Genomic DNA, 14,972 nt, shown 5'->3' on the forward strand with positions numbered 1-14,972 from the left:
TGTTTGTTAATTCTCACGTTGTGCTCCTCAAGTTTTTTCAAGACTTTTTGAAGGTTAATATCGTGCTCTTCTTTCGTCCGACCCGTAACTAGAACGTCGTCCAGGTAATTAACGGTTCCTTCACACCCTGAAAGTACAATATATCAGGAGCATTTGTCAGCCCAAACGGTAATCGACAGCATCTGTAGAGTGCATCACCAGCGAAAAAATTTGTGAGGTGCCTTGAACTTTTATCCAGAACAATATGAAAAGATGCATTGGTCAAGTCGATGGTTGAAAAGTATTCTGCACCATGCAACTCCAGCAATATGGATTCAAACGTAGGCATTTTGAAGGGAGTTCTATGAATACATTTGTTAGGTCCACGCAAATCTACAACGAGACGAATATCTGACTTTCTTTTAGAATATTTTTGATTTTTGGTTTTAAAATGGCGGACACATGCAATTTATGTATAACGAAAAGCTAGTTGAAGGCTAAATATGTACTCCTAGAACACAACCGGATCGCATTTGTATGTGTGTGAGGCGTCCAGCGACAAAATTGATCGTTTTATGTTGACATTGACATTGTGTTCGTGCATAAGCTTAGGTGGTCGTGCGTCGCAATGTTGTGGTATTGAAAGACAGTGATGCAGTTGTTTGCTAAAATATGCCGAAATTTGTCTAGATTTCGAAGCGGGTTATTGTGTTGTTCCCTAAAGTTGTTGCTATAGGAGCTGGTCAGATGTACTGATCAGGGGTTTGTGAACTAAGCAAGCAAATCGACCACGGGAAAAGATTGGGAATGATGCTATAGTGGTTGCTATAGATGTACAGCTGTTGCATGAAAATATTTGGGTATGTGCCTATAGTAGTTGCTATAGGATGTGATTAGATGTGTCGATCACGGGGCCAACCTGGAATTCTGTAACATTTTAAACTATTTTTATTGTCTTGAATAATGTTCAACAATGGTTAAATTTTATTATATTACTGATTGCTATATGGCACAACTGTATGTATTACAGGGAGATGAAACCCGTCCGTTGCAACAGTTTCGATGTGATGATATTGACAAACTACGCTTGCACAACGAATGGAAAATCTGGAAAGGTACCTTGGAATACTACTTCGAGGCTTATGACATTGAAGACCAGAAGAAGAAACGAGCAAAGCTTTTACATTTGGGTGGCCCTCAACTTCAACGTGTATTTCAAAATCTCCCGGATCGTGAAAATTTTCCGCTGGTTTCGATAGAAAAGCAATGGTATGATGTGGCAGTAAATGCACTTGATGCATTTTTTCAACCATGTCATCAAGACTGTCTCGAGCGACACGAATTAAGACAAATTAAGCAAAAGGAAGCAGAGAGATTTTCGAATTTTATGCTGCGACTACGCCAACAGATTGCAGACTGTGGGTTTGGAAAATATTCTGACGAAGTCAGAAATGTTTTGACAGAAATATTCCTAATAGATCAGATTGTGGAAGGTTGTGTATCCACAGAGCTGCGTCGTCGAATCCTTCAACAGGATCGGTCACTTGCAGAGATAGAGTCACTTGGCGTGACATTGGAAAGCTTAGATAATCAAATAAGGGATTTGAGCGTGAAACCGAAAGAAAATTCGAATGAACAGCATACGTACAAAATCTCCACTACATATGACAGGGACCATAGCCTCAAACCAAAATCAACATGGCATGATTCAAAAAGATTCAAATCAGCCTTTCCAACGACTTATCCAAAAACCTACCGATGTTTTAATTGTGGACGGCGTGATCACATTTCTACTGACAGAAAATGTCCTGCATGGGATATCGTGTGTCGCAGTTGTAAAAAAACTGGACACTTTGAATCGTGTTGCCGTTTGCGAAGTTTGAAAAAACAACCTTACGAAAAGAATCGAGTTCGTGCAGTCGAAGAGAAAAAAATAATTGATGAACCGCAAAACGAAGACGAGACATACTATACGTTTTATTTAGGAAATAACACTAACGTTTTTAGGTGTAGAATTGGCGGCGTCGATCTTGATTTTCTCGTTGATTCAGGTTCTGATGCAAATCTCATTCCGGACACAGTATGGGAAAATTTGAAACGAACAAAAATAATTGTACAGCAATGTACCAAAGGCAGCTCTCGTATTCTTAAAGGCTACGCGAATGAGTCACCACTTCCTATCATAGGTACATTTTTTGCAATTGTCACAGTTGGGAGCAGGTCGGTTGAAGCAGAATTTTATGTGGTAAAAGGAGGACAAAGATCTTTGCTCGGTAATAACACGACTAAGGATTTAGGTATACTCAAAGTTGGTGTAGATGCTTTTCAAATAACAAGCGAAACTAAACCATTCTCGAAGATTAAAGGTATACGAGTTCAGATCCATATGAACCCGAATGTGAAACCCGTGTTTCAACCCATCCGGCGAATTCCAATACCACTTGAAGAACAAGTTAATCAGAAGTTGGAGCAGCTACTGAACAAAGATATTATCGAGGTTAAGCAAGGGCCAGCAGCGTGGGTGTCGCCACTGGTAGTTGTTGGAAAGAGCAACGGGGAGCCAAGAATATGCTTAGATTTGCGCCGTGTCAATGAGGCAGTTCTACGCGAGAGACATCCTATGCCAGTCGTGGATGAATACTTAGCAAGACTCGGCACAGGAAAGTACTGGAGTAAGCTGGACATTAAAGATGCCTTTCTTAAGGTAGAGCTAGCGGAGGAATCACGCGATGTTACAGTATTTATAACAAACAAAGGCTTATTCCGGTTCAAGCGGCTTCCCTTTTGTCTTGTCACCGCCCCCGAGCTCTTTCAAAAGGTCATGGACCAGATTTTAGCCGGTTGTGCTGGAACCTATTGGTATCTAGATGATGTCATCGTTGAAGGAAATGGCCGTGAGGAGCATGATGCGAGACTAAGAAAGGTATGTTAAACAACTTGTCTTGTTTTTTCTTATACAATAAATACACTTTAATTGCCTATATTACACGTCTTGATGAACGTAAAGTCGAACTGAATTGGGATAAATGCGTCTTTCGTGCCACGGAAATCATCTTTTTAGGTCACAAAATTACCTCTCATGGAATTTATCCAGCCGACAACAAGGTGGAAGCCATTAGATCGTTTCGACGACCGCAGAATGAAGCAGAAGTTCGTAGCTTCCTGGGTCTTGCCAATTATCTCAACAAATTCATCCCATATTTGGCTACTTTAGATGAGCCACTTCGTATGTTGACTTAAAAAAGATTTTAAATTTGAGTGGTCAGCCTTACAACAAAATTCGTTTGACAATATTAAAGCGGCGATGACTGAGGTCTTGAGTTTGGGGTTTTTCAGTAAACATAACAGGACTACAGTAATGGCAGACGCTAGTCCTACCGGTTTAGGCGCACTATTGATTCAAACCGACTTATCGGGGAACAGCCGAGTAGTTACCTGTGCCTCAAAAGCCCTAACTGACGCTATTGTCAAACGGAGAAAGAGGCGTTGGCAATAGTTTGGAGCGTCGAACGATTTCATGTATATTTATACGGTCGACAATTTGATATATTAACAGATTGTGAAGCATTAGTATATCTATTTACTGTAAGATCACGGCCGTGTTCACGGATAGAGCGGTGGGTCCTTCGATTACAAGCGTTCGACTATTTAGTGACTCATATTTCAGGAGACAAAAATTTGGCGGATGTACTCTCACGGTTGAGTACGTTAGCACCAGTGCCATTTGATCCAAAGGAAGAACTTTTTATGTTTTTATCAACATGTTGCATTATCAGCCGCAACATGCGCTGCTCTTCGCTGGGATGAAATTATAGAGGCGACAAAAATAGATCCGGAACTGCGAGAAGTTTTAGAAGCAATTGATAATGGGAATACTGAAAATTTACCACTGCCTTTTCGGGTAATCGCTAATGAGTAGTGTCGATTTGGAGACACATTACTACGCATCGATAGAATTGTTATACCTAATTCTCTTCGTGATAGGGTAATCGAAGTTGCTCATGAAGGACATGTGGGTATGCGAAACATGAAATTACATCTTCGCGGTACAGTGTGGTGGCCAAAGATGGATACTGCAGTGGAAGCATTTGTAAAGAAGTGCCGAGGATGCCTTCTGGTCTCAACTCCTGACCCACCACAGCCCATGATCAGAAAAGAGATGCCTAGCGGTCCTTGGGAAGACATCGCCATAGATTTTTTGGGGCCACTGCCCAATGGGGAAACTCTGCTCGTTGTTGTTGATTACTATAGCCGCAATGTTGAAGTCTGCGAAATGCAAGATATCACTGCGAAGCAAACAATCGTAGAGTTAAGCAAAATCTTCAGTCGCTTCGGTGTTCCGGTAACCATTCGAGCCGACAATGGGCCACAGTTCAATCGCAATTGCGAAGAATTTACAACCTTCTGCAATGAGTTTTATATTAGATTGATTAACACTATCCCTTACTGGCCCCAACAAAATGGTGAGGTCGAAAGACAAAACCGCTCTTTTTTAAAACGAATGAGAATTGCTCAAGAGCTAGGCCAAAATTGGAGACATGTTTTGTGTCAATATTTGCTATCTTATCACGCCACGCCGCGTCCTACAACAGGTCGATCACCATCCGAGTTAATGTTCAATTGACGGATACGCTCCAAGCTGCCACGCAAGTTAAACACTTGGGTGTTGTTCGGAGTTTTTAAAAAAGCTACTGACACATTTCACTGCTCAATCAAGACTAACTTTATTAATTCTAACGATTACATTTGTGCCCGCCGTTCGATTCACGTTGGTCAGAATATGAACCGCTGACTCCGCATCGCTCGGTGGTGGCTCCGATCGTTCGATTGTCGTCAACCTGCTCGTCGATGGCATTGTCTGAATTGTCAGCAAATTCCTTTGGTAGCTCGGTTGTTAACTCCTCCCGGCTGAGTGATGAGACTCCAGGGAAATCACATCCGCAATGGTCAATCTTCTAATTGGTTTTACATCTGAGATCGTTGGAATGTCCTTTAATGGATCGTCATGTTGAATTTTGATTTTTTTGGATCTGCTTGATATGAAATTACAAAGGAGAACAATGCTGATGATTATGGTTAAAGGGAAAGTAATTCCTCCGAAAATGGTTAACTTTGGCCAGTGAAAGCTGTTTGTTTGCAATTTGATATTTTCCAGTTCTTTTTTAGTCTCGAGATGTAGTTCATGGAGATGTTCGAGGCTCAAGTTAACAATGAGATGTCCTTGCTCCACAGAGATACCTTCTAGTGGTATCTGTAAGGGTGATTCTTCGAGATTATGAATATTGCTGCTAAAAGTGTTGTTGTCAATCGAAACATTACAGTTTTCGAACGAGATGAAGAATGGACCGAATAGGTTCCTTTTGAAAATTCCACAGTTGCTTGTTAGTGAAAAATTTCTATCATAGTTGATGATCAGATTTTTGTCGTTAACGGTGATGATTTCTTCTTGTATGAGGTTGAGGGTAAAATTACAACTGGCTGGTTTTCCATTTAAGAGTTCCGAAATACATGTTGAGTTTTCGGGTATTAGGTCTTCTATGTTGAATATCGTTGGATTCAAAGAAGGTACGGCATAGATCTCTTTGTTGTGTTTCAAATAATTTTGTCTCTCAAGATAAATTTGTCTTTGTTTATGACGAATCGGATAAATGTGAATTTTCCTGAATATTCTTTTGTCTAGTTTAGGAATTTTGATAAGCAGAGCTACCTCCTTGCTGTTGGTTGCCACTGATGATTCTGCATATGATAGTGCTTCGCTGATAGAGTTGGTTGTCACGTTCTCGTCGTGTAGTCTTCTCACTAATACTTGTATTTCTCCTGTACTTAGAATTTTGCTGTTTAAGATTCCTATCTTTGCTAAACTTATACTGTCTACAATTTGCTCTAATTTTTCATGTAAATACTTTAGGTTCAAAAATATATTAATGGAATGATTTTCTATGGATTTTGTATTGAACAATGATATGGCTTGAGTAGTTTTACGTACGAATTCCTTCATCTGTAGGTTTAATTCCCGGTTAATTTTTACCTGAGCATTATTATTCTGAATTAGATTATTGATAGAGGAGTTAATTATTTTTAAATCGTTAGCATCTGGACTACCTGCTATAAATTTCCATGCTGATCCTAGGCTATCCCAGCGTTTTGATCTTTTAATTGAAATAAGGTTGTTCAGTATTTGATCGATTTGTTTAAATTCTTCCATAATTAATATGGAAAACTGATTGGTCGCTATTTCGTCAAACATGTCTCTAAGGTTTCGTACATGGTATTGATATGAACTTATGTTAAAATGATGGATATAAAAATATGAGTCAATTCTTACTCTGCTAGTTCCATGGTCGAATGCTAGGATTGGTTGGTTAGTTAGGTTCCGGAGTGATATAGTTTGTTCTGATGACCATCCTGAATGTAGGATTAAAAGTCCTAGTCTGTAATTGAAGTGCATTGAGTTAGATCTCTCGAATTTTAATGTCATTTTTATGAATTTTTCTTCCATCATCGGTGGTTATTGTACTGTTATTAACTTTTGCTATTTTAACTTTTTTATATCTTGCTTTGTGTTTCAGCCTTTGTCGGGTTTTTTCAAATGCTTCGCTATTTTCTTTAGGATTTCTTATTTTCTTTAATTTATTATGATGGTCAAGATCTTGTTTTTGCTTCCTTTTTAAATTTTCAAATACTTTTACGATGATTTCGGGTGTTTGGGGAGATGGAAGGATAATTTCGTAAGGAGTAAATTTTGTTGCGGTATGTATGGATGAATTGTATTTATGAAGGACCATGTGCATGAGTTCAATAAGAGGTTTAGTGGGATTCTCAGTTTTGGTTATTCGGTATAATTCTAAGAGAGTTGAATGGAGCCGTTCAACCGTTCCGTTCATCTCACTTCTTCCTGTTGCCGTAATTTAGGGGGTGATTCCAGTACCATTGTAATAATTAACCAGGTCTCCGGTCAAAAATGATTTTTCACCATCCATGACTAAAATATCTGGTGGTTTGTATTTGGACAGGAGTTCCTTGAGGGCTGGGACAATATCAATTGCTGCTCGGGATTGGACATGCATCACTTGAGCGAATTTAGAAAATTTATCTATGTAGGTGAGAAAATGATTGCCCGGAGAAATAATATGTCTACATGAGCGATTTGGAAAGGAGCATTCGGTATCGGGGTTTTCTGAAGAGGATATTTAATGGGATTCCTGTCGTATTTGTTTTCGTTACAGATACGACAGTTCACAATGAAATCTCTGAGTTTTTGATGCAGCTTTGGAAAGTAGAATTTCCGCATGATTTGAAGCTTATTTTCTTGAACACATCTATGGGCTCTCATGTGTTCGTTCCTTACGACGTTCCATTGCTCGTTTTCGTCTTGAACGTCTTCGAGTTGCTTCTGAGTAAATTGGATTTTTAACAGTCTTTGTTGGCCAAAATATTTTCTATATGTTTCTTGAATTTTTCCCATGGTGTCTTCGTCTGTTAATAATCCATTTACCAAACCTATGTTAAAGTGAGTTTTTAGGATCTGCAAAATAGAATTTTCATTAATATCGGCAATCGTTATAGTAATTCTTGTATATGATTCAAAAGGGTGTTCAACTATTACTGAGTTCGGACCGTTTTTAATGATAACTTGATGACGGAAAGCGTTAATTGGTACCTCTGTTGATATGATGTAAAAATCGTCGCTAGTATCGGCAGAATGTTGGGTTCCTGTCATGGAACATACCATTCTACTTAGAGCATCCGCAACAACGTTTGTTTTTCCTGGTTTATACATTATCTCATAATCGTGCTCTTCTAAGTACGATTTCCATCTTTTCAATTTGGCGTTCGTATTCTTTGGCGAGAGTGCGAATGTGAGGAGTTGATGATCTGTGAGAATTTTAAACTTGGTTCCATATTTATATAATTCCGAAATGTTCGTAAAGCCCAATAAATCGCTAACATTTCCTTCTCAGGAACAGAAAATTTTTCTTCTGTCACAGACAAGGTCCTTGAAGCGAAATGTATTGGTTTATCTCGACCCATTTCTCCTTGAGACAGTACCGCTCTGATAGCAAAGTCTGAAGCGTCTGTAGTTAATAAAAATGGTTTTTCATAGTCAGGGTATATCAACACATCAGAGGAAGAAAGTATGTTTTTCATTTTATTAAAACATTGTTTTTCAGTATCACAAAGGTAAATTTTTTTGCTCGACATCGGATTTCTCTCCCCTCGTAGAAGATTTGTCAAAGGTTTTGCGACTTTTGCAAAGTCCTTTACAAATCGACGGTAATAGCTCATCATTCCGAGGAATGATTTCAAGTCTTTTATTGTTTTGGGTTCTGGGAATTTTTGAATCACTTAAATTTTTTTGTGATTCGGTTTGATACCTTCTGAGCTTATGATGTATCCTAAGAATTCTACATCAGAATGTAAAAACTCGGATTTGTCCAATTGAATCTTGAAATTCGCTCTATTCAACATGTTCAAAATAATATTCAAATTCACCAAATGTTCTTCGAGAGTCTTTCCAAGGACTATGACGTCGTCAGTGTACACCTAACATATTTTTCCAATATGTTCTCTTAAAACGTCGTCTATTGCTCTTTGGAAAATTGCAGGGGCGTTTTTTAAGCCAAATGGCATTCGAGTAAACTCGTACTTGCCATTGTTTATAGAAAATGCTGTTTTTTGTATATCATCGTCTTTCATCTTGATCTGATGGAAGCCGGAAGCTAGATCGAGAGTGGAGAAGTATTTCTGGCCTTTGAGTTGATCAATTACATAGCTGATTTCTGGCATGGGATATCGATCTGAAGTTGTTTTTTCATTGATTTTTCTATAATCAATGACCATTCTGATTTTTTTTTCGCCAGAGGCATCTGTTTTTTTCGGGACCACCCAAACTGGGGCTGTCCAGGCTGAACGAGAAGGTCGAATAATACCATCTTCTAAAAGCTTTTTAATTTGTTTGTTGACTTCTTCTGTATAGGCTGCAGGGTATGGATAAACTCTCTGGTGTACTGGAATATCATCAGTTGTGTTGATGGTGCACTCAATTTTTGTCGCATATGTAAGTTTCGAATTTGGCTCATGGAATGCCGTTTTGTTGGCATTCAAAACTTCTTCCAATTTTTTCTTTTCTGAGGAGGTTAGATGACAAGTTCTAAACTGCTCTACATTATTAGCTATTTGTTTCTGAGGTATATATTCTTGTAAAGGGATTACTAGTTCTTCAGAATTTCTACATAAGGTAAGAGTCATCTTTTTCATATCGATTGTGGCATTAAGTGCTTTTAAAATACCTGTACCGACAATTCCACGGAAAAACGGATGAAATTTGCGAAGTAGGAATTGCGTTTTGAAGTTTATTTTTGGGTAGAAGAAATTTATGTCGATTGCTGATGTGGCATCGAAATTTCCATTAGCACTTGATATTTGGTTTGCTGAGAAATTATATGGTCTTGAAATGTTATAACTCCAGGCTAGTTTAGGATCAATCAAATTGATATTCGCTCCGGTATCGATGAGGAAGGGAAAGTTTCCAATTGTTGTTTTTAGGTTGATGAATGGTAGAACCGGTTTCATCAACTCGGGTTCCATCCTAAAAAATTGGTTTCTTGAGTTGCATCAGTTTGATCTATGTTTTCGGGGGGGGGGGGGGGGGGGGGGGGTGACTATTGCTATCGTATGCATAAAAATCATGATAATCTTCGTACTCTTCAAACTGGTGTTCGGGATATTGTTTAGCATCTGTTTCGTCATTGGCTTCTACTTCGTTAAATGTTGATGTTCCTTCTATGGGGTGAGCTAGTCTTTTAAAATTTTGTATTTTAGATGATGGGGGATGTTGGCGTTTGAAAGGAAAGGTAGGTCGGTTTCCATAATCTAAAAACCGAGATCGGACACTTTGATCTACCTCCATTGGTTCGGGTCTCGGGAGTCGAAGATACAGATAATGTCGAAAAATATCTTCTACGTCTGTGAGCCATGCAAGTAATTCTTGTGCTCTACCGTCAAACGGTTGAAGATCTCTTAGAAGATCCGGTATTTTACCTAGTTCGTAGAACTGTTGGTTTGATAATGAGTTCACCGACGTGGGTATAGGTGGATTCATTATTCTTGCAAAATAAAAAATTAATCTACTTTTCTTCGGATTTTTTTTGAATTTAACACTTATTATTATTTTTTTGCTTTCTTTGAGGCTCAATTAAACACACTTTTTTATTTCACTATGCCAGCTAGTCTGGACTTTTGTCAGTTGCACTAAAACACTATCACTATTTATTAAAACTATCACTTGCATGAATGCCAGCAAATCTGGACTTTCTTTTCCTGGGTTGACGGGAATCCCTTTATCGTCGGGGGATCGGCAGGCAGATGCTACGAGTTGCTCCTTGTTCCTAGCGGTACTCGGGACTCTCACATCGATCGGGTGATTATCTCAGTGTCCTGCAGATCGCTTGGTTTCTGGTGTGTGGCTCTTTCCACCGTTGTGATCCGGCTGCTTTAACCGAATATGAAGATTTTCGCACTTTAAAACACTTATACTTTTCCCGACTTCTGGGTCCCTATTCGGGCGCCAGTTAAACACTTGGGTGTTGTTCGGAGTTTTTAAAAAAGCTACTGACACATTTCACTGCTCAATCAAGACTAACTTTATTAATTCTAACGATTACATTTGTGCCCGCCGTTCGATTCACGTTGGTCAGAATATGAACCGCTGACTCCGCATCGCTCGGTAGTGGCTCCGATCGTTCGATTGTCGTCAACCTGCTCGTCGATGTCATTGTCTGAATTGTCAGCAAATTCCTTTGGTAGCTCGGTTGTTAACTCGCATTCAGTTGAGTTGTCATACAGATGAAGATGTACGAGATCAGGATAAAGTCCAGAAGGAAAAGGGACGGGTAGCCGCCGATGCGAAACGTAGAGCACGCCCTAGCGAAATTGACGTAGGAGATAGAGTTCTATTGAAACGTATGCGCAAGGAGAATAAACTTAGCTCTAGATTCGCTCCCAAAGAATTCGTTGTTATTCGGAAGACTGGTGCAGATACATCGGTGCGCTCAACGGAGGATGGAAAAGAATATCGTCGAAATGTGGCTGACCTTAAACGGATTGAGCCTGATAACAATCATTAATTAGGGAAAGTTGAACCTCGTAATGAATACTTACCACAAGTAGACAAAATAGGTTCGCAAAAGGCTCCTGCTGAATCAGTGCCGTTAAAAGAAACACCACCAAGTTTGAAGCGTACGCGAACAGAACCTAGAAAGTTTGTTGACTATGTGCCGCACTGAGTCTTGCTAATCTTAATAAAAACAAGGGAGAGTTGTAGGGTCTACATAAATGTCTCACCCCTTGATAAAAGATAATTTGTATCCTATCCCTCGCATTACAGGTGTCCTATCCCTGGAGTAAGAAGTAGGATAAGCAGGAGAGAGAGAATAAGCGCGAAGAAACGTATAGGCGATACGAGTGAAAAGACCTCTTTTGGTGATGCGAGAAATATATGTAATACTAGTTCATAACAAGTTGTATCGCGTTATATTTAATAGCTATAATTTGTCCCTCACATCATGATTCATGCGCCTGCGCCACACCCCGTTCTCTAGTTTGCCTCCGAGTATTGATCGCAGGATTCTACGCTCGAAGACCCCAAGCGCTCGTCGATCGGCCTCCTTCCACGTCCACGATTCATGTCCGTAGAGCGCCACCGGCAGGAGCGATTACCCCTACGCATGATGTGAAACCGTCAAGCGTCGCACGTATCAGTTTAATCAGTTTAGTTGGGAAACCATGTTCTAGCATTATTTGCCACAGCTCGTTGCGCTTCACTGTATCGTACGCCGCTCGAAAGTCTATAAACAGATGATGTGTCTGCAGGTTGTGTTCTCGAAACTTGTCGAGGATCTGTCTCAAGGTGAACATCTGGTCCGTTGTAGATCGCCCCACTCGAAAACCGCATTGGTATTCGCCAACAAAGGCTTCCTGCAACGGCCTCAGTCGCTGGAACAGGATACGGGAGAGAATTTTGTAAGCGGAATTGAGGTGGGTTATGCCTCGATAATTACTACACTCCAGTCTATGTCCCTTCTCGTAGATAGGGCATATGAGTCCTTCCAACAAGTCCGTAGGTAGTTGTTCCTCAGACCATACCCTTAGGATAATCTGGTGAATTGCACTACACAGCCGCTCGCTCCCAACTTTGAAAAGTTCGGCCGGTAAGTCGTCCTTCCCAGCGGCTTTGTTGTTTTTTAGCTCTTTGCAAGCATTCTTCACCTCGTCCAATGTTGGTGGGTCCACAGCTTGTCCGTCCTCCCCAATTTCTATCCTGTTCCCCACGACGACTCTCCTCCCTTCCTCGCCGTTCAACACCACTTCGAAATGTTGCTTCCAACGCCTGGCCACCTGCGATTTATCGGTAATCAGGTTCCCATCCTTGTAATTGCACATGGCAGGTACTGGCACGGTCCGGTTCCTCCAATTCTCCGCCTCCGTGAGGACGCGATCGTAGTGCTCACGTTTCTTACGGCGATGAAGCCTCTTTTCGGCAGCTCTTGCCTCCCGGTATTTCTCCCGCATCTGACGCGTTACACGATTAGCTGCTACTAACGTGTTGGCGTAGGCTCGATTCTTCTCCTCCGTCACCTCTAGGCACTCAGCATCGAACCACCCACTACACGTGGTTCCCGTTGTTATGCCTATCACCTCTCGCGCTGTTTCGCTGACCGCATCATGGATGTGCTTCCACTGCTCGTTCAGGTCCACTCCAGTTGGTTCACCTATCCGTCTATCAACTTTCCGAGTATGTTCTGCAGCAACTCCTTCCGCTGATAACCTCTGGATGTCTAGATGTATCTTCCTCGCCGATCTCGATTTAAATACATTGGACAACCGGGCGCGAATCTTGCCTACCACGAGATAGTGATCCGTGTCGATGTTTGGCCCTCGAAAGGACCGCACATCTATGACGTCTGAAAAGTGCCGGCCGTCGATCAGCATGTGGTCGATCTGGGAGCAGGCCTCTCCATTGGGGTATCTCCAGGTGTGCTTCCGAATATTCAGACGTGCAAAATGGGTACTACAGATGGCCATTCCCCTGGCCGCGGCGAAGTTCACTAATCTCAAGCCGTTGTCGTTGGTGATAGAGTGAAGGCTTTCCCTACCAATAACGGGACGAAAGAACTCCTCTCGTCCGACTTGTGCGTTCGTATCTCCGATGACGATCTTTATATCGTGCTGTGGGCACTCTCAATACGTTTTCTCGAGGAGCTCATAGAACTCCTCCTTTACGTCATCGGTTTTATCGTTTGTCGGCGCGTACACGTCGATAAGGCTGTAATTGAAGAATCTGCCCTTGATCCTCAATACGCATAGACGGTCATTAATAGGCCTCCACCTAATAACACGTTTCATTTGGTTACCAAGTAGTACGAAACCAACGCCCCGTTCCGCTCTATCGCCGCCACTGTAGTAGATGTGATACTTGAAAGAAGTGCCCGCGGTCGAATCGACCGCCCGGAATTCACGTTCCCCGGTTTTAGGCCAACGCACCTCTTGTATGGCTGCTACCTCCACTTTTGCCTTCCGTAGCTCTCTGGCCAAGATGCCCGCACGTGCCGGTTCGAGCAGAGTCCTAACATTCCAAGTACCAAGTTTCCAATCCTTGTCCTTTTTCGTTTGCCTAGGTCTATACCGATTGTTCCGATTCGCATCATTCTCTGGATTGTTCGTAGTATGTTTATTTTCAGCATGCTGCCTTACTAAAGCTGCGATGCCTAGTCTCGCGACGGGGCTGCCGTCTTGGGTGTAGCTGGCGAGACACCGCATTTCAGAGTTCAGCCGTCCGCTCCGGATCAGTCGCTGTTTGAGCCGCCCCTGACCTGGGGAACAGACGCTCAGGCAAGCTGCTCTCCAAGGAGAACAACTCCCCCTTCCCTGTCAGCATACGACCAAGTTCCCACCGGTTCACCGATCTTCCCTTGGTTGCTCGTATCCCAGTCGGTACCACGTGGAGGTAGGGATAGGAGTTGCTGGGCATTATGCTATGGACCACACTGGGGTCTATTTTATGCCAACTAGTACGGGTGTACTGCTGGTACGCATTGCCCAGCCGTTTACCAACCACTGCAGTTGGTTCATCCGACAACAAATTTCAAGATGATCAAAATCCGTTTGAGGTTCAGGTATCACCTTTGGAGATAACTTGAATGATTCCCTGGATTCTGATGGAAGTTTTTTCGGTACTGAAGATTTTCCGGATAGATCCACGAAGAAGCGAACCATGGAAAAATGGACTTGAATTCGTATTAGCAGGAAATTGGTGCATAGAAATTCATCATCAATTCAAACTAAGAAATAATACCGATAATTGATAATTGTTACTAGAAAACTTATTTTTATATAAACGGTCATATCAAACTTCTCTTCTCCACTCCCCATCCGTTTTCTTGTACCTGTTATGCATGTTTTTTTCAATTGGGACTGACTTTCGGTTGTTTTTCCTCTGGGACTGATTTGCGGTTACTTTTCATAATGGGATAGTTCAATTTGGTATTGATTTCCACTTTTGTTGAACAAACCACTATTTTTTTCGGCACATCTGGAAATACACTCAAAAATAGGCCAAAATCCGATGCTAAGTCAAAATCGACAAAGTTATAGATGGGACTGACTTGCGGTTACCGGCAGTATAACATTGTAGAACAACTTTTTCTTCTATCTTCAAAGATGAAAAAAGTTATGTCAAAAAGTAATGTCATCGAAAATTTGGGTCACCCTAATTTTCGATTTTTTTTTTTAAGGGGGGATTTGTTAGTAGCTTAAGTATTTATGATAAATATTAGTAAATAATGAGTATGTGTGTCCAATCACAAATGGTGACTTCTCAACACTGTTAGAAATTTGTAATTTTAATTGTTAGGATTTGTTTGCTTTCGCAATTAGGACTTATCATTCGTAGGGATTTAAACCTACTTGTCAGAAAAGGGGAAGTAAACTTACAA

The 14,972-nt window shown here is 41.1% G+C and overlaps 2 protein-coding genes across 2 annotated transcripts; one reads left to right on the forward strand and one right to left on the reverse strand.

Annotated features, from left to right (window-relative positions):
* Positions 1-2,365: 2,365 nt before the first annotated feature.
* Positions 2,366-11,105, forward strand: LOC129717261 (uncharacterized protein K02A2.6-like). The gene is made up of 3 exons (XM_055667122.1): positions 2,366-2,902; positions 4,121-4,442; positions 10,825-11,105. Exons 1-3 carry the CDS (start codon positions 2,366-2,368, stop codon positions 11,103-11,105), a joined length of 1,140 nt encoding a protein of 379 aa, XP_055523097.1.
* LOC129731867 (uncharacterized) lies at positions 9,639-14,070 on the reverse strand. Its single transcript, XM_055692229.1, has 2 exons — positions 11,140-14,070; positions 9,639-11,072 (listed from the first exon to the last, which is right to left on the reverse strand). Exon 1 carries the CDS (start codon positions 13,060-13,062, stop codon positions 11,662-11,664), a length of 1,401 nt encoding a protein of 466 aa, XP_055548204.1. The 5' UTR covers positions 13,063-14,070; the 3' UTR covers positions 9,639-11,072; positions 11,140-11,661.
* Positions 14,071-14,972: the final 902 nt, after the last annotated feature.

The sequence above is a fragment of the Wyeomyia smithii genome, chromosome 1 (assembly GCF_029784165.1).
Source record: "Wyeomyia smithii strain HCP4-BCI-WySm-NY-G18 chromosome 1, ASM2978416v1, whole genome shotgun sequence".
Classification (NCBI taxonomy): Eukaryota; Metazoa; Arthropoda; class Insecta; order Diptera; family Culicidae; genus Wyeomyia; species Wyeomyia smithii.

What these genes read in the sequence shown, in the direction of transcription:
- LOC129717261 (XM_055667122.1), top strand. Translation starts at nt 2,366, where the DNA reads ATGAACCCGAATGTGAAACCCGTGTTTCAACCCATCCGGCGAATTCCA. An exon ending in ATGATGCGAGACTAAGAAAG is followed by an intron (nt 2,903 to 4,120) that starts GTATGTTAAACA and finishes GACCCACCACAG; the next exon opens with CCCATGATCAGAAAAGAGAT. An exon ending in TTACTGGCCCCAACAAAATG is followed by an intron (nt 4,443 to 10,824) that starts GTGAGGTCGAAA and finishes GTTGTCATACAG; the next exon opens with ATGAAGATGTACGAGATCAG.
- LOC129731867 (XM_055692229.1), bottom strand. Translation starts at nt 13,062, where the DNA reads ATGGCCATCTGTAGTACCCATTTTGCACGTCTGAATATTCGGAAGCAC.